This window comes from Nicotiana tomentosiformis, chromosome 12 (assembly GCF_000390325.3).
Source record: "Nicotiana tomentosiformis chromosome 12, ASM39032v3, whole genome shotgun sequence".
Classification (NCBI taxonomy): Eukaryota; Viridiplantae; Streptophyta; class Magnoliopsida; order Solanales; family Solanaceae; genus Nicotiana; species Nicotiana tomentosiformis.
This window is the reverse complement of record NC_090823.1, coordinates 45024603-45047703: the sequence shown is the minus strand read 5'-3', so window position 1 is coordinate 45047703 and position 23101 is coordinate 45024603. Positions and strand designations below refer to the sequence as shown.

At 36.7% G+C, this 23101-nt stretch overlaps 2 protein-coding genes across 2 annotated transcripts in view; both read left to right on the top strand.

Annotated features, from left to right (window-relative positions):
- The first annotated feature begins 5344 nt into the window (after positions 1–5344).
- The window catches only part of LOC104103954 (probable 3-hydroxyisobutyryl-CoA hydrolase 3), a 74251-nt gene continuing 56494 nt past the window's right edge, over positions 5345–23101 (top strand). The window contains exons 1-2 of the mRNA XM_070192217.1: positions 5345–5447; positions 5620–5677. Of these exons, the coding sequence (XP_070048318.1) occupies positions 5639–5677 (39 nt within the window). The 5' untranslated portion in view covers positions 5345–5447; positions 5620–5638. The remainder of the gene's footprint in view (positions 5448–5619; positions 5678–23101) is intronic.
- Positions 14069–15426, top strand: LOC117277264 (uncharacterized). The gene is made up of 3 exons (XM_070192218.1): positions 14069–14389; positions 14462–15165; positions 15240–15426. Exons 1-3 carry the CDS (start codon positions 14209–14211, stop codon positions 15276–15278), a joined length of 924 nt encoding a protein of 307 aa, XP_070048319.1. The 5' UTR covers positions 14069–14208; the 3' UTR covers positions 15279–15426.

The following is a 23101-nucleotide window of genomic DNA, read 5'->3' as shown; positions in this document are numbered from 1 at the left end:
TTTTCTAACTTTTTATAACATTTAAAAAATACCAAAAATATTTTTATTTTAATAAATAGTTCATTTTAATAGTTTGTTCTTATTAACTAAGATTAATTAGTATATTTTGGTAGTATTTTTATTTTTATTTTGTTCAATGAGAAAGAATTGAATTTGGGCCAATTGGGAGTTCATTTTCAGATTTTAGTGGCTCAATTTCGGATTTGTCTCCTAAGCACAAAATCTATTAGCCCAATAACTCCCAACAAACCCTCTTTGATAACTCTCTTTCACCTCTCATGGACGGAGAAAAAAAGAAGAACGAGAGCACAAAGGTTGAGAGAGAAGAGAGATCTGAAAAGGAAAAGAAAAAAAATAGAGAGGGGACGGAGAGAAGAAAGGGGCAGTCACAGCTTCACAAAAATGGAGTTTATGATTTCTTCCTTGATTAACGCAGTTTCATAGTAGTACACAAAGCAGCCCCCAGACCCTCTTCTTCCTCCAAAAAGCTCCATTAAACCACCTAAAAACGACCTTTGAAACTCCATTAAACCAGCCCTCAAATTCGTCCAAAACATCATCATTTTCAACCCAGCTGAAACAGCCTCCAAAATACCTGAAACCACCACGAAAAACATCCCAAAAATACAGCATAAAACAGTCATAAAATCAGTCATGATTTGCCTTACAAAAGCATACTTGCACCGTCCATCCTCTGTTTCTTTGAGTCGAGTTGCATGGCGGTCATTCAAGTTCGATGTCGTTGGTCCTGTTCGCGGTCTCACTTTCAGTTTGAGTATTCAATATTCGCTATTGTACTAGTTGGTTCGCTCGGGAACTTTCATCAATAAAATGACGAAGAAGCTTCATTGAGGTTAATCTTATTTCCTTTTGCAAGTTTTTTTTTAAGGAAACATTCTATGCCTACTTATATTGCTTTATTACCTTCTCATTTAATTTTAGATAAGTTTAGTTAGTGTCAATATTTTGCTTCTTGTTTCTATTTGTTTTGTTTACTGCCTTATCGTTTGCTTTAGGTAGCTTAGTTGGTAGTATTTTGCTTTTCATTTAATTTTGTTTGTGGTCATGTGTTAGAAATTTAGTTTTATTGTTATGCATTTATTTTAAAATGAATAATTGAGGAAAATAAGTTTAAAATAGTTGAGATGAGAGATATTTAGTAAAGAGAATGAGGTTTGGACTTAATTTTACCAAGATTTATGGCTAGTTAGGATTCTGGTTGTTTCGTTTTTAGTGGAAAGTCAATTTGTTGGGCTAAAAATTAAAAGAGTTTTAAGCGCAAAATATTTTCCATGCCTTATTCTTCTAATTGGTCACGTTCATAAGCTTTATAAATAGATTATGGGGTTGGAACATTAACTCATATTTTTAGCATCTTTTCCAATAAATTCATGTCAATTAATTCACATCACCTCTCCCACAATAATCTTCCATAACTTAGCCTCACAATAATCTCAAGATAGTTTATATAAACAACCTATAAATATTTGTAGCTTGCTTTAGGTGCGATTAATAAATCATCGTGACTATGGGTACGGTTCCCGTGGTATAGTTATGATACATAATTCCCCAATTCGAGTGTGCGTTTCACGTGACTCGACCATAACTTCAAATAATAATAAAATTAACATGTTGTAGATCGCGGGTGCGTTTCACATGACGCGGTTTGCAATGTGTACAAAACAAACGAGTTGCGACATCGCGACTTGTTCAAATAAATCCCATAAATATTAAAAGTGATTAATAAATAATTAAAAAGCGGTTAGAAATCAAAATGCACAACAAGTTTTAAATATGTATTAAATCAGATAATTAAGCCAATTATTGATAGTGGAGCAACCGTGCTAAAACCGGAGAATTCGGGAATGCCTAGAACCTTCTCCCGGATTAACGGAATTCCTTACCCGGTCTTCTGGTTTCGCAGACTTTAAAACATAGTCAAATATTTTCGATTTGGGATTTAAAATAAACCGGTGACTTGGGACACCATAAATTATTCCAAGTGACGACTCTGAATTAAATAAATAATCTCATTTCGATTAATATCACTTTAATTGAAAAAATTTCCCTATATTTATGGGATTTATTTGAACAAGTCGCGATGTCGCAATTCGTTTGTTTTGTACACATTACAAATCGCGTCACGTGAAACGCACCCGCGATCTACAACATGTTAATTTTATTATTATTTGAAGTTATGGTCGAGTCACGTGAAACGCACACTCGAATTGGGGAATTATGTATTATGACTATGCCACGGGAACCATACTCATAGTTACGATGATTTATTAATCGCACCTAAAGCAAGCTGCGAATATTTATAGGTTGTTTATTTAAACTACCTTGAGATTATTGTGAGGCTAAGTTATGGAAGATTATTGTGGGAGAGGTGATGTGAATTAATTGACATGAATTTATTGGAAAAGATGCTAAAAATATGAGTTAATGTTCCAACACTATAATCTATTTATAACGCTTATGAACGTGACCAATTAGAAGAATAAGACATGGAAAATATTTTAAGCTTAAAACTCTTTTAATTTCTAGCCCAACAAATTGACTTTCCACTTGAAATCAAACGACCAGAATCCTTACTAGCCATAAATCTTGGTAAAATTAAGTCCAAACCTCATTCTCTTTACTAAATATATCTCATCTCAACTATTTTAAACTTATTTTCCTCAGTTATTCATTTTAAAACAAATGCATAACAATAAAACTAAATTTCTAACACATGACCACAAACAAAATTAAATAAGAAGCACAATACTACCAACTAAGCTACCTAAAGCAAACGATAAGGCAGTAAACAAAACAAATAGAAATAAGAAGCAAAATATTGACACTAACTAAACTTATCTAAAATTAAATGAGAAGGTAGTAAAGCATTATAAGTAGGCATAAAATGTTTCCTTAAAAAAAAAAACCTGCAAAAGGAAATAAGATTAACCTCAATGAAGCTTCTTCGTCATTTTATTGATGAAAGTTTCCGAGCGAACCAACTAGTACAATAGCGAATATTGAATACTCAAACTAAAAGCGAGACCGTGAACAGGACCAACGATATCGAACTTGAATGACCGCCACGCAACTCGACTCAAAGAAACAGAGGATGGACAGTGCAAGTGTGCTTTTGTAAGGCAAATTGTGACTGATTTTATGAGTGTTTTATGCTGTATTTTGGGCTGTTTTCATGGTGGTTTCAGGTGTTTTGGAGGCAGTTTCAGCTGGGTTGAAAATGATGATGTTTTGGACGAATTTGAGGGCTGGTTTAATGGAGTTTCAGAGGTCGTTTTTTAGGTGGTTTGATGGAGCTTTTTGGAGGAAGAAGAGGGTTTGGGGCTGCTTTGTGTACTACTGTGAAACTGCATTAATGGCGGAAGAAAAAGAAATCATAAACTCCATTTTTGTGAAACTGTGGCTGCCCCTTTCTTCTCTCCGTCCCCTCTCTGTTGTTTTTTCTTTTTCTTTTCAGATCTCTCTTCTCTCTCAACCTTTGTGCTCTCGTTCTTCTTTTTTTCTCCGTCCATGAGAGGTGAAAGAGAGTTATCAAATAGGGTTTGCTGGGGGTTATTGGGCTAATAGATTTTGGACTTAGAAGACAAATCCGAAATTGGGCCACTAAAATCCGAAAATGAGCTCCCAATTGGCCCAAATTCAATTCTTTCTCATTGAATAAAATAAAAATAAAAATAAAAATACTACCAAAATATATTAATTAATCTTAGTTAATAAGAATAAACTATTAAAGTGAACTATATATTAAAATAAAAATATTTTTGGTATTTTTTAAATGTTATAACAATAACAATAACAACAACAACAACCTAGTAAAATCCCACTAATGGGGTCTGGGGAGGGTAGTGTGTACGCAGACCTTACCCCTACCCCGAAGGAGTAGAGAAACTGTTTCCGAAAGACCCTCAGCTCAAAAAAATAAAAAGACAAAATGACAAAAAGGAAACAATATTAGTATCACAACAACAATCTTAGGATAAATAGGAACACCATGAAATCCAGAAGAAAGATGCAAAGCAAAGGGAGACAATATTAGTAAATATTAGTATCACCACAACAATCATAAGAAAAATAGAAACACCATAAAAACTAGAAGAAAGATGCAAAGCAAAAGCGATAGCTAGTAAATAGGACATGCACTGAAAAACGAAATAGTAAGCCACAACATTGCCAATAGCTATCTTAGACAAAAACCTACATGGCTAGTCCCACAATGGTACGAAGTAAGGCACGACTCAACTACCTCCTAACCTACAACCCTAATACTCGACCTCCATATTTTCCTATCATCATTATAAAAAGGTAGAAAAAAATTATGTTAAAGTAATGGTAAAAATTAAAATATTATCATTATAAAATACTAATAAGCTTAAATAAATAAAAAAAAGATAAATAGAAAAGATATATAATAAGAGAAAAAAATATTATAACACTATTTTTATGTTTTTAAACTTATGTTCTAAAATTAAAATTAAAAGTTTGATTGAAATCCTAAAAAAAATAAAAATAAGTAATTATTTTTTTAAAATATTACTTTTAAAAGTTGCGCGGGTCAAAAATTCCGTGCTTACAATCACCAATTGAATACTATCTACGAATCGAAAATTGAACTCGGGAGAAGGAATTCTAGATTGCATATAAGATTGAGTAGAGCAAAATTTTAACTCTGAGTAGGGGACGGATTTGCGGTTAGGATAGGAATATACCTAATCGCGTTGCTTGGTTACTATATAGGAATTATTAATGCGTTTTTGTTAATTCTAATTCTATAGGAATATAGGCGTTAGATTAGCTTGAATGGGCGAGTAGTACTTCAGGAGAAGGCTACGAGCAATATTAACCCTGTCAACCAATAAACCAGATAAATTAATTAGACAATTTAAGTGAAAAACTCAACGTGATTGTTAGCTAACCCATAACTCTAGAATATTTTCTCCCATTGAACTCTTCTCTAAAATTGCAGACTTGTTTCCTTTAGTTTCATAGTTTATTATTCTAGATTAATTTTAGTTAAATATTTGTACTTTAGAAAATCGCTTGAATAGATTAATTGTCTTATTTTAATTTAATTAGTTAATCACAAGTCCCTGTGGGTACGATATCTGGACTTACAATCCTATATTACTTGTCGATCACGTATACTTGCGTGTGAGTTTGAGAGCAATATATATATATATATATATATATATATATATATATATACTCATATATATACACGTACATTGAATATCAGTTAAATTTATTTCTCAACGACTTTCGTGGAATCAAATGGAGGCGCCATAAATCTACACTTTTGTTGTCTCCAGACCTACTTTCCATATCACAATAAATGCATTATAAGTGACTGGCTGGTTTCTCCAATAAATATCAACATATCCCATGCACTACATCTGCCATTCTTTCTCTGCTCCTCAGCTCTGCCATTTCAGGTTCTTAGACTACTCTATTTTCTTTCTCTTTCCCTCCGTCCCATAAAAATAAAGATAAAAACCCTCAAATGGTTCTTTTAGTTGTCTTTTTTTCTTTTTGGGTTGTTAGTGATGGCTATTTTCTTCTTTGATTTGATTTTTCTTTTGTTTCTTTCCTTTGAGCTGCTTTCAGAGAACAAGATAACTAAGACATGGCCTCTAGTGTTTCGTCCGATCGTGACGTTAATCAGGTATGAACTCCTTTTTCCTATCAACCAAAAAAAAAAAAGAAGGTTTATTTCGTTAGAGTATACGTTTTTGGTTTTACAGTTTCTTGATTTCCAGTTTGTTTAGAAATATACAATTCGATCACATTCATTTTATAGGACATTCTATATTGAGAATTCTCTAACTTTAAACTATTTATTTTACTCTAATAACATACTTTTATAATTATATAAATGTCATGGCATCCATATTCAAAATCACAAGTTTCAACGATAATTTTGATGTGTTCCAAATATCTTTCTTTCTTTATAATCCATTCAAACAGTACACCTATAAAAATTATAAAACGAAAAATAATTAAATATTAAGAGTAAAGCTAATCTATGTTTTATTTGTATGAAAGAGCAACTGTCTGGAAATTTCACTATCTATAGAGATATATTGCATTTGAAGAAAATAAAAGTATGTACATCTATATATTACTCCTTCTGTTTTGTTTTATATCATACTCTTTACGAATCTTGTCTTAAAAAAATTTACACCATCTATATTTGAAAATAATTTAAATCTAACTTTCCGTTTTATCTCTAAAGAAATACTCTTCGAGCCATATAAAAGTCATGACATACTTAAGATCATAAAGTATAATATACTTTTAGTATGACAAAAAAAAACTTATTCATGATCAGTCAAATATTATTTCATAAATTGAGATGTGGAGAATATTAATTAACTTAACATAAGATAGGAAGGTCAAGAGATTTTTGAGATCTCTGTTCAAGGCTCATTATAGGACCATTTTAGTACCTTCTGTAATTTTCTTTTGGTGAAAGTGTTGGGTTCCCACTGTGTGCAAGATCTCAATAATAGATGATGTTATTAAAATCTAATTCTTGAATTTAGTTTTGGAAAACAAAGTGCTCCTTGAGACAGACACGTTTTACTTTTTCTTAAGGAAAAAAACTTTTAAAAAAGCAGTACAAAATAAACTTAAAAAGAAAGAGCATTAAACATGAACTTATTCAAGTACAATTTCATGGATTGTTCGTGGAGTAAACTCATCTTACCCCCTTAACTTTTTTGGTAAATTATAACAACAACCGGCCAGTATGATCGCACAAGTAAAATCTGGGAAAGATAGTGTGTACGCAGACCTTATCCCTACCATGTGGGATTGACGTTTGGGTCAAAAGAGGTTAACCTTTTAGGTAAATTAAGAAAATAATATCTCTATCACGTATTGAATAGGAAAGGCATAACCTCTTTTGACTCAAACGTGAACCCAAAGTCATAACCGAAATTTACAAAACAATTATTGTCCCTTGTCTAGAGGGAAAACTTTAAGGATAAAAAAATATGATTAGTCTAGTCATAAGAATTTGTTCCAAAAAGTAGCATCCATCAAAAGATGACTATTAATCACTCTAAAATCCAATATACGCGAATTTGAGGACACTACCCAATGAGTTCGTTGCATCGTTATGAACATCTGTCCAACTACTGAAACTTGAATATAGAACATTATAACTTCTTCAAAAGATGTTGATTGTTTGTGCAATTGAGATCCTCTAGGTTGTATTACTGAACAAGTTTGAAATCAACTTAGTCTTCCTCGTTAAACCTTGCAAATTAAAAATAAAATTAAAGTACATTCCATGTGCATAAACTTTTATCATTAGAATTTACCCTACAAACAAGGATTAATAGTAATGACTTTTTAAGGATTTTTTCAATCATTTGTTAACTTTTGGGTCAAGGGAGTTTTCTTTCCCATTCAAAAGGTGATAAAAGTATTGTTTTCCTACCCTAAAATGTTAAGCGGGTAAGGTAAAATTTAATTTTGTTTGTGAGTCATATTTTCTTTCTTGTGGTAAAATACGGAATTATATTAGATATTGTATCTCATCACAAGTAGGCGGTGTGCTAGCAGTACAAGAGTATAACTTTTATACGATTAAAATATAAAGATTTTTCATTTAACACAAGCATGAACTCCATCTGTTTTAATTCTGTGATGTAGTTTGATTCAATATAAAGATTAAGAAAAAAAAGACTTTCAAACTTTGTAGTGTAAAAGCTTAAAATATAAATGTTTTTGTGGGGCTTTCAGTTTATGTTGCTTAAAAAGTTTCTCATTCAGGGTAAAATGGGTAAACAAAAAAATTTAAAATTAAATTATTTTTAAATATAAAAATATGTCATTCTTGTTACAACAGTATCACATAAATTAAACGAAGAGTGTAACTTTTTAATTAAAATAACCTGCAAATTGTGACAAGTGACTTATTACGACAGGTAAGATTACATCGATAATATTTACATTTATGTTTTAAAGAGTTTTTCTAATGATTACTCAGACGGCCTAAAATATTTCTCAGTTAGTATCCATATACGAAGTTTGCCTCTTAATTAAAAACATTACATAATACTCCCGTCGTTTAAATTTATGTGTCTTACACTTTCACTCTTGGTGGAGTTGGGAAAAAGAAAGGGCAGGGTGGCAGGGAAGGGAAAGAAGGCGGAAGCAGGAAAAAGACCCGCGGTGGGCTACGGGAGAATTTTTTAAAAGAAAGGCCAAATACCTAGATAGTCCCTTAAAATTGGCAACTTAGCTAGTGACCAGACTTGGTAGAAGTGTATCAAATAACCAGTGAGTGAGATACACTTGCTACTGAGGTGTCAAATGTAACAAAATAAAAAGGAAAAAACTCTTTAATTAATTAACTTTAAAAGAGGGTTATTCACCTGAATACACTTGAAAACGACACAAACCGAAAATTACACTTACACATTTACTGCTTTTTTAAGTATGTTATTCGGAAAAAAAGAGATTTGTCCAATTACACATACATGAAACAACTAAAGCTCTTGCTCGAGAGCTCCATAAAGTGACAATCCTAATTATTCAAGTTTTTAAGCAGATACTGTGTTCGTATTACTAAAACCCTTGGCAAACAAGTGTCAAATGAAGATCTTTAAATCTTGTCATAAATCGGTGCCCCTATACCGCTGCTCAAACATAAGAGAATTCTAACGGTGAATATTTGAATCTAGTGCTGGAATAAATTAAATGTAAAGGCAATTAGTTTTCAACAGCCAAACAATGGTGATTTCTTAGGGTGGTGGAAAGTTGAAGAGGAGGAGGATGTGAAAGGTAGGGTCTATTGAGTGAATGTTAATTTTCTGGAAAAAAAAGAAAAGAAAAAACATAATTTTAAGTTATTTTACGCTCTCAATTTCAGCGAAAAACACTCACTCCGCAATGTCGGCATGATGGGTTTACGAGACATACTTCTACCAAGAATAGATGACTATATGGTCCCTAGTTAAGTTCAAGGTCTAACTTATAAACTATGCCAACTTTAAGAGGCTATCTACATATTTAACTTGAAAAAAGAAGAAGATGATCTTAAAAAATGATTTTCTCTTTAAAAATAAAATACACGTGTCATATATTAATTAGCTCATATCACTTTGTAATAGGCATTTGGCATCACGCTCTGACCCTTTGCATCAACATTAAGAAAAAAGTATTTGATTGAAATAGATGTTGAGTAATGTTGGTGTTCCATAAATAATAAGCTCCCGTTTGGCCTGGCCGTATATTTTGGCTTATTTTTTTTAAAAAATAAAAATAAAATGTAAACATTTTGTTTGTTATAAACAAGTTTAAGAGGCCTAACGAATTTGGCCTAACAAAGAAATTCCTACTTTAAGTACAATCTCATTAATTGCAGATAGAAAGGAAGCAAATTTATTGCCAACTGTACTTTAGATCAAACAAAATCAAACATAAGATGCTTTAGAGCCCGTTTGGCTCAAAATCTGCTTTTTTTTTTTTTTGAAAAGTACTATTTTTTAGCAGTATTTTTTTAGAAGTACTTTTGAAAAAAAACTATTTGTGTTTGGCCAATTCATTTAAGAAGTATTTTTTTTAAACAAAAGTGGGTTACTCTGGTGGTGAGCACCCTTCACTTCCAACCAAGAGGTTGTGAGTTCGAGTCACCCCAAGAGCAAGGTGGAGAGTTCTTAGAGGGAGGGAGCCGATGGTCTATCAGAAACAGCCTCTCTACCTCAGGGTAGGGGTAAGGTCTGCGTACACACTACCCTCCCCAGACCTTACTAGTGGGATTATATTGGGTTATTGTCGTTGTTGTTGTATTTAAGAAGTATTTTTTGCAACATTTGGTAAACAAATTATATTTGGCCAATCATTTAAAAAAGTATTTTTGAGTGTCAAATTACCAAAAAGGATAGTACCAATGTCTTATGATTCTTTTAAATAGAAAAATGAACTTAAATATTTATCGTAAGAGACTTTTATTATTATTTTATTATATTTAATTAAAATATAAAATATAAAGTAAACAAACATATTACAGATTTAGATCAATTTTACATATATAGTTATACCAAAGCATATGATATTATCTAGTATAATTACTTATTGTTATATGATGATTTGAATAACTAAAATACATTATTCAATATAAATTAGAAGTCTATCCACAAATTACTATATATTGATAATCCATCATGAAATAATAAGTAAAGTCACACACACATAATAATATTTCTCAATAATTTTATCTCTACTTCTATCACACAACGCCTCCATATTAGTAGAAGACTTGCCTCACATTTCTAAAGGAATATCAAAAGGCTTATCTCCTTCATCAATCTCTGCAGTAATGTCTTCATTAGCATAATAGTTGAATTCTTTATCGGTAGAAGAATATCGTCGGATGAAATTATGTATAGCCATGGTAGTTATAACTAGATAATTCTGAGTGTCAAACTTGAAAAATGGCATTGAGCATAAAATAGAAATAATTTTAAATATATAAAATAAATCATAAAATAAATAGTTAAGTATGTTTAAAATAATTCAAAAAGAGTAACTAATTATTAACAACACATAATGTATAATTTTTTAAAAAAATTTAAATTTAAAAAGAAACTAATTATTACATAACCTTACTAACTTTGTCGTAAATTGCCAATTGGCCTATTGTGAGGTTGTCACTTGACTTAATATGAATATATTTTCTTCTTCTTTTAATAATATATAGATAGATTATGCAATGCAATTGTAAATTTATTACGTATTTGTAGGTTATTTTCACAAATTAAATTTGATAATTATTTTAAAGATTCAGGAACTAATAACATATAATAGAAGAAATTATAAATGATTATTCGTAGGAAGAGAATTGATAATCCAAAGAAGGATGTAGATAATTTGCTTTAGTGTGAAAAAAGAAAAAGATAATTTAGAAAGTTACAAGACATTACACAAAGAAAAAAAATTAAAAATAAGAAAAGGCAATAAAGAATTTGGAAAGTTACAATATGATTCATATATATAATATCTTTAATTTTAATAAAATGGTAAAAATAGAAACAAAAATGAAAGAAAAAAACTTAAATTAGTAAGGGATAATTTGAAAAATATAAATTTATGGTGAGGATAATTTTGTCATGAATAAATTAATTTTTTACTTCTACTTCTGCTTCTTGGAAGAAGCTAGAATTTTTTGCTTCTTCTCAAAAACAGAAAAACTGCTTCTTCTGCCGGCCAAAAGTACTTCTCTGTATTGGTCAAACAACTCAAATATTTTAAAAAGTACTTTTTTGGGGAAAAAAAGTATTTTTGGCCTCCCAAAAACTTGACCAAACAGGCTCTTAGTCTCTCTTACTCTCTCGTGAAATTTCATTCACATGCCAAATTTTACTTATACGAGGCTCTTTATTAATTGACAAGTAGACTAATGGGTCTCATTTGCTTACTCCAAGAGTCAAAACTAGAAAAAGGCAAATTAAAAGTTCTATCTTTTTTCTATTTAAGATGCTTAAACTAAGAACCATAAAAAGTTCATCTTTTTGCAAACATGGTTTTTTCGACCGACGTGAGAAATTTCAGAAGCTAAATATATATTCAAATTGAATAAGTATGCTATCTAATGATAATTGGCACTTATATATGAGAAGCTAAAATATTTATTCGAGTTGGAAAAGTATGCTAAATGATAATTATATATGCCAAAGAATATGAAAAATTGTTATTGAATTTAAATTCAAGCATGTTTTTTCCAAGTTCACAGCGTCAGCTTATAAATCCTCCATATTAGTTCCTCGCTTTATCTTCAACGCAAATGAACTGAATTCATTTTCCCATCGGAAAAAAAACGGACCTGCCGTAAATGGTTAGCTTCTTCATTACAGATATTCTATTACCATATTTATTAATATTTTATTTCTTATTATGGTCCTTAGTTTGAGAAATTTAAATAGGAAAAGTCTGTAATTTTAAGTTGTCTTTTTTAATTTTATCTCTTAAAGTAAGCAAATGGGATACATGAGTCAACTTTTCAATTAATAAAGAGCCTCAAGTATGACTTCGCATGTGAGACACTAAATAAAATTTTACTATTCTGTGTGTATGTTTTGAAGTACTACCAGAGTCCATACGTTAACGCGCATAGTTTATGTAAATCATTATAACACTAGTTGTCTGATTATTTACTTCAGTTTAGTTAAAATTAATCCTTACTAATTCAAGAATTGGTGATCTCTTAACATACTTAGTGTTTATGGATTGTTACATAACATTCAATAACCTAATCAGCATCCATATTACACAAGGTTTTACTATCAGTATTTTATAAATTTTTGAATTATTTTTCTTAGGTTCCGTTTATAAATTTAGTGCAGCAACTCTCTGTTTATAATCCTTAATTAAATCTAACTATCCACTAAAGGTATTATTGAAAGATTGTTGTTTATCCAAAAAACGGATAGAGTTGAATTTGTACGTAGTTCTAAGGATATGTGATATAGATTAATACAAATCGCAAGGATAAATAGAAAGATCAAATATGGATTGCAAAGAATGCAAAATAAACAAAGTTGTAAAGAAGATGATTTTTTAGGACTAAGCAAGATAAATCAATTTATGAAGTTTAAAAGAGTAACTCTTGAATATAGGAGAATATGGTGCTTGAATTGCAATGTAAGCCAAATAAAACTGCCTTCTACAGAAATGTAGTCATCCTCTTTATAGTGGAGGATCCTACTTTAGATATAATTAAAAATACATGTGGAGAACCCATGATAAATCAGTTTTTCCCTAATTTCTGCAGAGATTCTCTCCCTTAGTGTGTTTGCAACGGCTCTTGTATGTGAGCTCGAGCTCGATCGGCTTCGGTGCTGGTCGGTATTGCTTCTAAAACTCGATATGGACTCGGGATCAGGTGATAATTCGGACTCGATCCCGATTGGCCTCTGCCCCTTAAGCTTGAAATCTTCTCATCATAGTTCGATTCGGACGCTCGATAATGACTTCGAACTCGGTGTTTGATCTATACCCAAGATCTGAAGCTTGTTTGTACCATCTTCGGAACCCATCTCGATATTACGAAGTCTTTCTTTGATCTATTATGTTTCAACCCCGATCAATCGTACGAAGGCCGAAATCTATTTCGATCGTATACAGATAGTCCCCTAGTTTCTCGGGAAGGATGTAGTGAGAAACGATATGATTTCTCAATGGCTCGATTGGATTATAAGCTGACGTTCACATTGGGCTCGATCATGACGCACGTGATAGTTGTCCCGTCTATTTAGTTTTTCAAGGCATTTAATGCATGTCAGACGGTGGTCGGCCACCGCTGATATTGAACCTTCATTGTTTCAACCTATAAATAGCCTTTTCGTCCACCATTCATCACCTTTACTTCTTCAATCTTCAGAAAATTTTTCAAGTTTTTTTTCGTCTCTTTTGAGTTTATTCGCTGATCTTTGACTCTTTTATGCAAAATTCTTCTTCTAAACCACCAAATCTTTGTCACCTTCTTTAAATCCAAAAATGGTAAAGACATCAAAAAACGTCCCCCAAAAAGAAAAAGCTTCTTCTATCAAGTCTGCCGCTGACAAAACGCCGGTGGATCCACGGCCTGAGGAGTGCGTTCCGACGGCGTGTGTTTGCCGGTTCAAGAAAGTTTTGCCAGTTCCTGGCCGATGTGATCCCGTATCGAGATATATTTGTTCGATAACCCGGGGTATATCGAGCAGATAAAAAAAGATTGTAACTGGGGGAACAAAGAAGTGGTAGTGCCGTCTCCCGAAGAGGATATTACTACTCACGTGAGAGGGTTTTTAAGTGTGTACACTTACCCTTTCACGTTAGGTCCTCTCGACCTTGTTATCATAGATTTTTGTCGTAAATACCTAATAAACCTAGGCCAGATCCATCCTTCTTTTTGGTGGATCATTATTTTGATCCGATATTTTGTGAACAAAATCGAGGGGATACCTTTCACCCTCGATCATCTCGTCCGATTGTACCGTCCTCGCCTTTTTGGATGAGGGTTAATAAAACTTCAACGTCGAGCTACCAAGGCTATGTTCTCGAGCATAAACGAGGATAGAGATCGAGGCTGGATGGGCAGGTTTGTTCGAGTAAGGACTTCGGACCTGATTCCAACTGAAAAGATGCCTTTTCCCGAGGAGTGGAACATGAAGCATAAGTGTAATTCTGTTGTTATCTCCTACTATGTTGTCCTTTCATTTCCTTTCTCACCGATATTCCCCCTTTTGTGATGTAGTAGTTCCCTGGATGCCCGGCGTAGTGCCCGATCTCAAGAACTGGGTGCGGGATCTGGTTTCGACCTCCTCATACGCTGAGCGCTCATGGCGTGACTTGTCAAAGGGCCGATGGGAGGCCAAAAATCATGGTAAGCCCTTTTCTCGTATTTGTTTCAAATAATATGCTTTTCACACACTTTAATAAAATTTCCCGTATGTAGGTATGGGCAAAGATACGGTTTTGAGGCCCTCGTCCGTCGGGGAAGAGGCTTCGGCCTCTGTCCCAAAGCCGGTGAAAGATAATAAGAGGAAAAGAGCCCTCGTCCTCGAAGATCAAAAACCGAAGAAGAGGACGGCTCGTAAGCCGAACAAGAATATCATTCTTTTGACGGTAGAATCAATTTTGCGTCTGAGGGATGAAGAAGAAGAAGAAGAAGAAGAAGAAGAAGAAGAAGAAGAAGAAGAAGAAGAAAATGACGGGTCCGCGCTGGCGGCCCAAACAAAGAAGACCACCGATGTTCCACAGCTAGCTGTATCGATGGTGGTTCATAAGGCTCTACCTCGAACTGAGGATATATCGGAGAAAGATTCAGGCAGAGTCCACGAGTTATTGGAGATCGAAGATGCCTCCCATCGAAGCCAACGGATGGGGGATATGTCTGAAGGGGCTCTCCCCGAATCTCTTCGAACCGAAGAGAATGCTCCAAGTGATTCACTTGGGGCAGTAGTAATCGAAGACTCGCCCACCTTCCCTGCTTTTTTCGCAGGGGCGATTCGGGAAGCCCAAGCTTCAGGGGCCCTCGAATTAGACAGGCCTCATGATGTAGAGGATCCTTTTCGTGACATGTTTACCGGTGTCGAGGATGCTACAGGTACAAATGACGCATCAGATCTTTTTCACGGAGTGCAGCAGGCTTTGAATCAGGTAAGCCTTAAATTATATGGCATTACCTTTATGTTTGCTTTTCTTTTCTAACTTCGTTTCTTCTTTCTTTGTAGGCCGCGGCAGTTCATCGAGAAACATGTTCTCGGTCCTGAATCGAGCTGCGTCGATATGAGACCGACCTTCAACGGGTTACGGAGGAGAGGAAATCCCTTAAGCTCCTCTTAGGGCAAAAGGGGAGAGGAAATAAAAGACCTCCGAGCTGAGTTGGCTAAGGCTTATCAGGATCAGATCGATCTGTCCGAGCAGGTAATGATACTTTTAAAAGCCTATAGGCTCGATATCGGAACGATGGCTAATTTTTCGGCCTCACAGCTGCAGCAAAAAATTAAGATGATCGGGAAACTCTGTGAGGAGGTCGATGAGATAAAAGCGGAGTCTTTGAAGTGGAAAGAAGGTACGGATCGCTTTGCTGCAGAGAAAGAAGTTGCTCGAGCCCAATTATCATCGGCTGAAAACCAACTTCAAAGTATGAAGGAGAAAATCTCGGTTCAAGCAAGAAGAATAGAGGAGCTCGAGGCTCGGTTGGCCTATGAACTTGCGAAGGCCGAATCTAATGCCGAAAAGGCAAAGGCTGATGCAGATGAACTCGTGGCCATCTATCGGGCCGACGCTGAAGCTGCCTAGGTCCAAGCAAGACAGGCATCCAAGACCGCCGATATTCGATCACATTGGGTCGTTGAACTTGCTAAGTGCCGATCTCGGAGAGAGACCCTCGAGGATATCCATGCTCGAGGTTTCGATCTCGCTGAAGAGATAAAAAGGGCTAAAGAACTGGAAGCCGATGTTGAAGCCTTGATTTTCGATGATGACGATGATGATAATGATGACGATGATGGGAGTAAGAGCGGGTCCGAGAACGGGGGGGAGCCCGAGCCCGATGGAGAAGAGACTGCTCTCGGAGATAACCAAGAAACTTAGCCCATAGTTTCTATGTTGTAATCAATCATGTAAACAATCTTGTATATATAAAAATATCATTTTCTTTTGCCAACTTGCTTCTGTTTTGTTTCCTGCCTTGTGAAGATTGTGTTCATGCCTTATGAACGTTTTCACAAGGATTTAGGCAAATTGATCGAATTTGGACTTCGTAGCCTTCATAACCGAGTGAGCGCTTACTCAATCTTGAAATAAGGTAGCTCATAGGCTTAGTAGTCGAGTTGAGTGGTTTGAATTTGACGTAATACAGCCCGTAGGCATAATAGTCGAGTGACTATTTCAAAATCGAAGTAATATAGCCCGTAGGCATAATGGTCGAGTGACTGTTTCGAACTCGAAGTAATATGGCCTGTAGGCGTAATGGTCGAGTAAGTGCTTGCTCGAACATGAAATAAAAGTAGCCCATAGGCTTATTAGTCGAGTGAATGTTTCGAACTCGAAGTAATATAGCCCGTAGGCTTAGTAGTCGAGTGAATGTTTCGAACTCGGAATAAGAGTAGCCCGTAGGCTTATTAGTCGAGTGAATGTTTCGAACTCGAAGAAATGTAGCCCGTAGGTTTAATGGTCGAGTGAATGATTCGAACTCGAAGTAATGTATCCCGTAGGAGTAATGGTCGAGTGAATTTTTTCGAACTCAAAGAAATGTAGCCCGTAGGCTTAATGGTCGAGTGAATGATTCGAATTCAAAGTAATGTAGCCTGTAGGCGTAATGGTCGAGTGAGTGCTTGCTCGAACTCGGAATAAGAGTAGCCCGTAGGCTTAATGGTCGAGTGAATGATTAAAACTCGAAGTAATGTAGCCCGTAGGCATAATGGTCAAGTGAGTTATTGCTCGAACTCGGAATAAGAGTAGCCCGTAGGCTTATTAGTTGAGTGAGTGCCTGCTCGGACTCATAGATTTATCTCAATCCTTTTTGCATAATAAATCTCGAAATAGAGGAATTTTTCTTGGATATAAAATATCGGTAAAGAAGAGAACTTTCTTTGCAAGTCATTATACATATGTTCATATTTTGCGTCAGGGCTCGGGCCAACTATATGAGCATGGTTCGTTTTGACCATTTGGCTATTACAAATTTTCCTATTGGAACCTTGTTGTTACGAAATAACTTTCTTGCATCAGAACTTGATATATTTGAGGTCTAATACCCCTCAGTATTTGAGGGCTTCGTATTGAAGGATCCATCCTAGCTCCTGATCAGACTCCTGTATGGGTTAGTTTCGAAATATAAACGAATATGGGAGGGTCGTACCTTAGCAGTAGTATCGTTTTAGGTGCGACACATTCCAATTGCTTGATAGTTGTTTGTCGTTTACAATACCGAGCTTGTATGATCCTTTTCCGACATTTTCGAGAACTTGATACTGTCCTTCCCAGTTTGGTTCTAGTTTTTCTTCGTTTGGATTTCGGGTACTGAGGGTGAGTTTTCTTAGCACTAAGTCCCCGACTTTAAAATGGTGAAGCTTGGTTCTTCGATTATAGTATCTTTCGATTCGCTGCTTTTGGGCAGCCAATTGGAAGAGAGCAGCTTCTCATTTTTCATCCGATAATTTGAGGCTAGTGTTCATAGCCTTGTTATTTGACTCTTCTGTTGTATATCGAAATCTGGCACTGGGTTTCTTGACTTCGATAGGAATCAAGGCTTCGGAGCCATATAATAAGGATAACGGGGTTTCCCCCATACTAGATTTTGATGTTGTTCGATATGCCCAAAAAACTTCGGGTAGGATTTCTCTCCATTTTCCTTTAGCGTCGTTCAACCTCTTCTTTAGGTTTTGAATGATAGTTTTGTTTGTTGATTCGGCCTGTCCGTTCCAACCGAGGGAATACGGTGTTGATAATATCCTTTTTATTTTGTGATCTTCGAAGAATTTCGTCACTTTGCTGCCGACAAACTGTTTCCCATTGTCACACACTATTTCAGTGGGTATCCCAAATCGACATACGATATGATCCCAGATAAAGTCTATAACCTCTTTCTCTCTTACTTTCACGAACGTCTGTGCTTCAACCCATTTATAAAAATAGTCAGTCATAAATAAAATGATCTTAGCTTTACCTGGGGCCGATGGCAGAGGGCCGACGATATCCATTCCTCATTTCATGAATGGCCATGGAGATAGGACTGAGTGAAGTTGCTCTCCGGGCTGATGGATCATTGGTGCAAACCTTTGACATTTGTCACATTTTCGAACAAACTCCTTTGCATCTTTGCCCATATTGATCCAATAATACCCTGTCCTGATTATTTTTCGGACTAATGAATCGGCACCGGAGTGATTTCCACAAGTGCCCTCATGCACCTTACGTAGGATGTAATCGGTGTCTCCTGGACCTAAGCATACTGCCAATGGTCCATCGAATGTCCTTCGGTATAGCGTTCCATCTGCAGTTAATGTGAATCGAGCAGCTTTGGTTCGTAAGGCCCTCAAATTTTTAGGGTCCGATGGGAGCTTTCCATTCTTTAAGTATTCAATATACTTATTCCTCCAATCCCAGGTTAGGCTCGTAGAATTTATCTCGGCATGACCTTTTTCGATCACAAATATCGAGAGTTGAACGACAGTCCCCAAGCTTATTTTGCCTTCCTCTATCGATGATCCCAAATTTGCAAGTGCATCAGCCTCACTGTTCAGCTCTCGTGGAACATGCTGTAAAGTCCATTCTTTGAAACGGTACAAAGTGACATGTAGTTTGTCCAAATACCTTTGCATTCTATCTTCTCGAACTTCGAAGGTTTTGTTTACTTGGTTTACCACCAGCAAAGAGTCACACTTGGCTTCAATAACTTCTGCTCCCAAGCTTTTAGCTAGCTCAAGACCTGCAATCATGGCCTCATACTCGGCCTCGTTGTTGTCAACCTAGTAGTTTTGATAGTTTGCCTAATAGTGTTACCCGTGGGTGGCTTTAAAACGATGCCTAGCCCGGACCCCTTGACATTCAAAGCCCCGTCCGTAAAATGAGTCCATACCTCCGATGATGTACCCAACTTCAATAAGAGTTCTTTTTCGACTTCGGGTACGAGGGTCGGCGTGAAATCGGCCACGAAGTCTGCTAAAATTTGAGACTTGATGGCCGTGCGGGGTTGATACTCGATATCATACCCACTGAGTTCGTCGACCCATTTGGCCAATCGGCCTGATAGTTCGGGCTTGTGCAAAATATTACAAAGCGAGTAAGTGGTTAATACGCATATGGGGTGATATTGAAAGTATGGTCTTAATTTTCTAGAGGCGCTTATCAGTGCAAGTGCCAATTTTTCTAGGTGCGGATATCTAGTTTATGATTCTCCTAAGGTTTGACTTATATAATAAACGGGAAATTGCGTACCTCGCTCTTCTCGAACTAGGACACCACTTACTGCGATTTTCGATACTGCCAAGTACAAGCAAATATTTTCGTCCGTCTTTGGAGTATGAAGCAGTGGCGGGCTAGATAGATATCGTTTTAATTCCTCTAATGCCTGTTGGCATTCCGAGGTCCAAGCAAAATCGTTCTTTTTTTTAGTAGAGAGAAAAATTGGTGACTTCGATCTGACGACCTTGAAATGAATCGGCCTAAGGCTGCAGTCCGTCTCGTTAATCTGTCCACAATGGCGATGTCTTCGATGGCTTTGATTTTATCGGGTTTAATCTCGATCCCCCAATTTGACATCATGAAGCCGGGGAACTTGCTCGAACCGATCTTGAAAGCACACTTCTCGGGGTTGAGCTTCATGTTGTATTTCCTTTAAATCTCGAATGTTTCCTGCAAATGGGTCAAATGGTCCTCTGCGCGCAGGGACTTAACTAGCATATCATCAATATAAACTTCCATTGATTTACCTATTTGTTCCTCGACCATTTTATTTACTAGGCATTGGTAAGTAGCTCCTGCATTTTTTAGCCCAAAGGGCATCACATTATAATAATATGTTCCATACTTGGTGACAAATGAAGTCTTTTTCTGGTCTTCCGGGTTCATTTGGATTTTATTATACCTGGAATAGGCATCGAGAAAACTAAGGATCTCGTGGCAAGCCGTGGCATCGATCATGCGATCGATGTTGGGCAGCGAAAAAGAATCTTTGGGGCATGCTTTGTTTAAATCCTTATAATCTACACACATTCTAAGTTTGTTCCCTTTTTTAAGCACTACAACTACATTGGCTAACCATTCAAGATATTTCACCTCCCGAATGGATCCTATTTTGAGAAGTTTGGTTACCTCTTCCTTTATGAATGCGTGCTTTACCTCGGACTGGGGTCTTCTCTTTTGATTCACCGGTCTGAACCTAGGGTCCAAGCTTAGCCGATGCGTCGTTATATCTAGTGGGATTCCTATTATATCTAAATATGACCAAGCAAAACAATCCATGTTATCGATAAGAAATTGAATAAGTTTGTTCCTGAGTTCGAGGGTTAATCCCATTCCCAGGTATACCTTTCGTTCGGGTAAATGCTCGATTAATATGACTTGCTCCAATTCTTCGATCGTTGATTGGGTAGCGTCGGAATCATCGGGAAGCACGAAGGATCGAGGAATCCTATGATCATCATCTTCATCGATCTTCTGATTTTCTAGTTGGGTTAAATCTAGTGTCCGTGATTGCTATTTAGCATCTTGTTCCCCTTTTGAGCTCGATCCCTTTATTGGCGAAGGCGAGGATATTGGATTCGCTTCCTCGACGGCAAACATTTCTCTTACGGCCGGTTGCTCTCCGTACACTGTTATGACCCCCCCTCGATGTTGGGAATTTAAGAACTTGGTGTAGGGTCGAAGGTACAACTCTCATGTTGTGGATCCATGGCCTTCCAAAAAGGGAATTGTACCTCATGTCGCCTTGATTTCGTGGAACTTCATTTCCTGGATGGTCCCGGCCACGTTTATCAGCAGAATTATCTCGCCTTTGGTGGTTTCACATGCCATATTGAATCCGTTTAGGACCAGGGTCGCGGGTACGATCTGGTCCTATAGACCGAGTTGTTGTACGACCTTTAATCTAATGATATTGGTCGAGCTCCCTAGATTAATTAACACACGCTTAACTTTAGTTTTAATCATAAGTACGGATATTACCAGTGCATCGTTATGAGGTTGTATGACTCCTTCTGCATCTCCATCATTGAAGGACAAAGTTCCTATGGGTGCGTAATCCTGAGTTCAAGATCACTTTTCCCTTACAAACGATGTCTTAGTGCGTTTAAGCACCGGCCCTTGAGGGGTATCGACGCCGCCGACGATCATGTGAATGATGTGCTGTGGTTCTTCTTGTTCGTTTTGCTTACTGAAATCCCTGTTTTTGAAATGGTTCTTCACCCTGTCGCTTAATAATTCTCGAAAGGTGCCCTTTATTGAATAATCGTGCTACCTCCTCTCTTAGTTGCCTGCAATCTTCCGTTCTGTGTCTATGGGTGCCATGATATTCGCACATTTGATTAGGATTTCTCTGGGCAGGATCGGTCTGCATGGGTCGAGGCCATTTAGTGTCTTTGATGAGTCCGATAGCCGACACGATGGCGGATGCATCAATGCTAAAGTTTTACTCCGATTACCGAGGTGCTTCCTTAGATCCGGTAGGCCTGTCGAACCCACTTATGTTCATCAGTCCCCGAGACCCTTGACCTCGATCACTCATTTTGTTAATTTGTCCGGGGTTACATCTCGATTCATTGGTTATGTGGTTTCCGTTATACGGTCGATATCGATCCCTGATCGGACCTTGTTCTCGATTGATATCCCTTCAAGTAGCGGGTTCAGCCCCCAACTGATCATCTTCGACTCTAATTTTTGATTGGTACCGATTGTGCACGTCGGCCCAAGTGATAGCTGGGTACTCGATCATGTTATGCTTCAATCACCGTGATGCCGTCGAACTTCGTTCGTTCAAACCTTGAGTGAAAGCCTGAACATCCCAATCGTCTGTGACTGGTGGCAGATCCATTCGTTCCATTTGAAAACGAGATACGAACTCCCTTAGCATCTCGTTATCCTTTTGTCTTATCTTGAAAAGGTCTGATTTCCTCGTTGCGACCTTTATGGCCCCGGCGTGTGCCTTTACGAAAGAATCTGCTAACATGTGGAATGAGTCGATCGAATTCGGTGGTAGGTTGTGATACCAAATCATTGCTCCCTTCGAGGGGGTCTCTCCGAACTTTTTCAACAACACAGATTCGATTTCATCGTCCTCCAAATCATTACCCTTGATGGCGAACGTGTAAGAGGTGACGTGTTCGTTGGGATCGGTCGTTCTGTTATATTTGGGAATTTCGGGCATACGAAATTTTTTGGGGATTGATTTTGGGGCTGCGCTCGAGGGGAAAGGCTTTTGCACGAATTTTTTGGAATCCAACCCTATTACCATTGGTGGAGCCCCCGGGATCTGATCGACCCTGAAATTATATGTTTCTACTTTTTTATCGTTGGCTTCGACTCATTTTGTGAGCTCGAGTATTTTAGCGATTTCGTGAGTAGTCCCCGATTCTTGCTCATTTGACCTCACTATGGCTGGCTCCGTTCTGCGGGCAATTTTTCAGGGTGGACTGGGCTCCGGCCTGCTTGGTAGCTGGGTTTGGCTCTGCAATTGAGCTATCGCTACCTGTTGAGCTTGCAACATTTAAAAATCATACGCAAGCTGACGTCATTTTCCTCAATGTTATGGGTGTTTCGAGCTGCAGACCGAGTGCCACCATGAATGCTATTTTCAGGTTCAAAATGTATGTTCGTCTCAATGGCCACATGCGAATTGATATCTATCGGCACTCCGATCCGAGCTCCAACGACGTTGACAAGTAGTCTTTCGGTACTGGGCGTTAAGTTCTTGTTCTCATCTTGAATACCAGCTTCGTTGTCGATAGGTAAGACCATTTGATTGGTAGTTAGTCGCTGCTAATCCGAAATCCGAGATACTTTCGGAAACAAGCGCAAAACGGTGTGTTTTTGAAGATTCATATCAAATAACCACTGTTATCCTTAGTCCCACGGTGGGCGCCAAACTGTT

Coding starts and splice junctions, on each gene's coding strand:
- LOC117277264 (XM_070192218.1), top strand. CDS start 14,209: ATGTTGTCCTTTCATTTCCTTTCTCACCGATATTCCCCCTTTTGTGAT. Junction 14,390..14,461: donor ATGGGAGGCCAAAAATCATG/GTAAGCCCTTTT, acceptor TCCCGTATGTAG/GTATGGGCAAAGATACGGTT. Junction 15,166..15,239: donor TGCAGCAGGCTTTGAATCAG/GTAAGCCTTAAA, acceptor CTTTCTTTGTAG/GCCGCGGCAGTTCATCGAGA.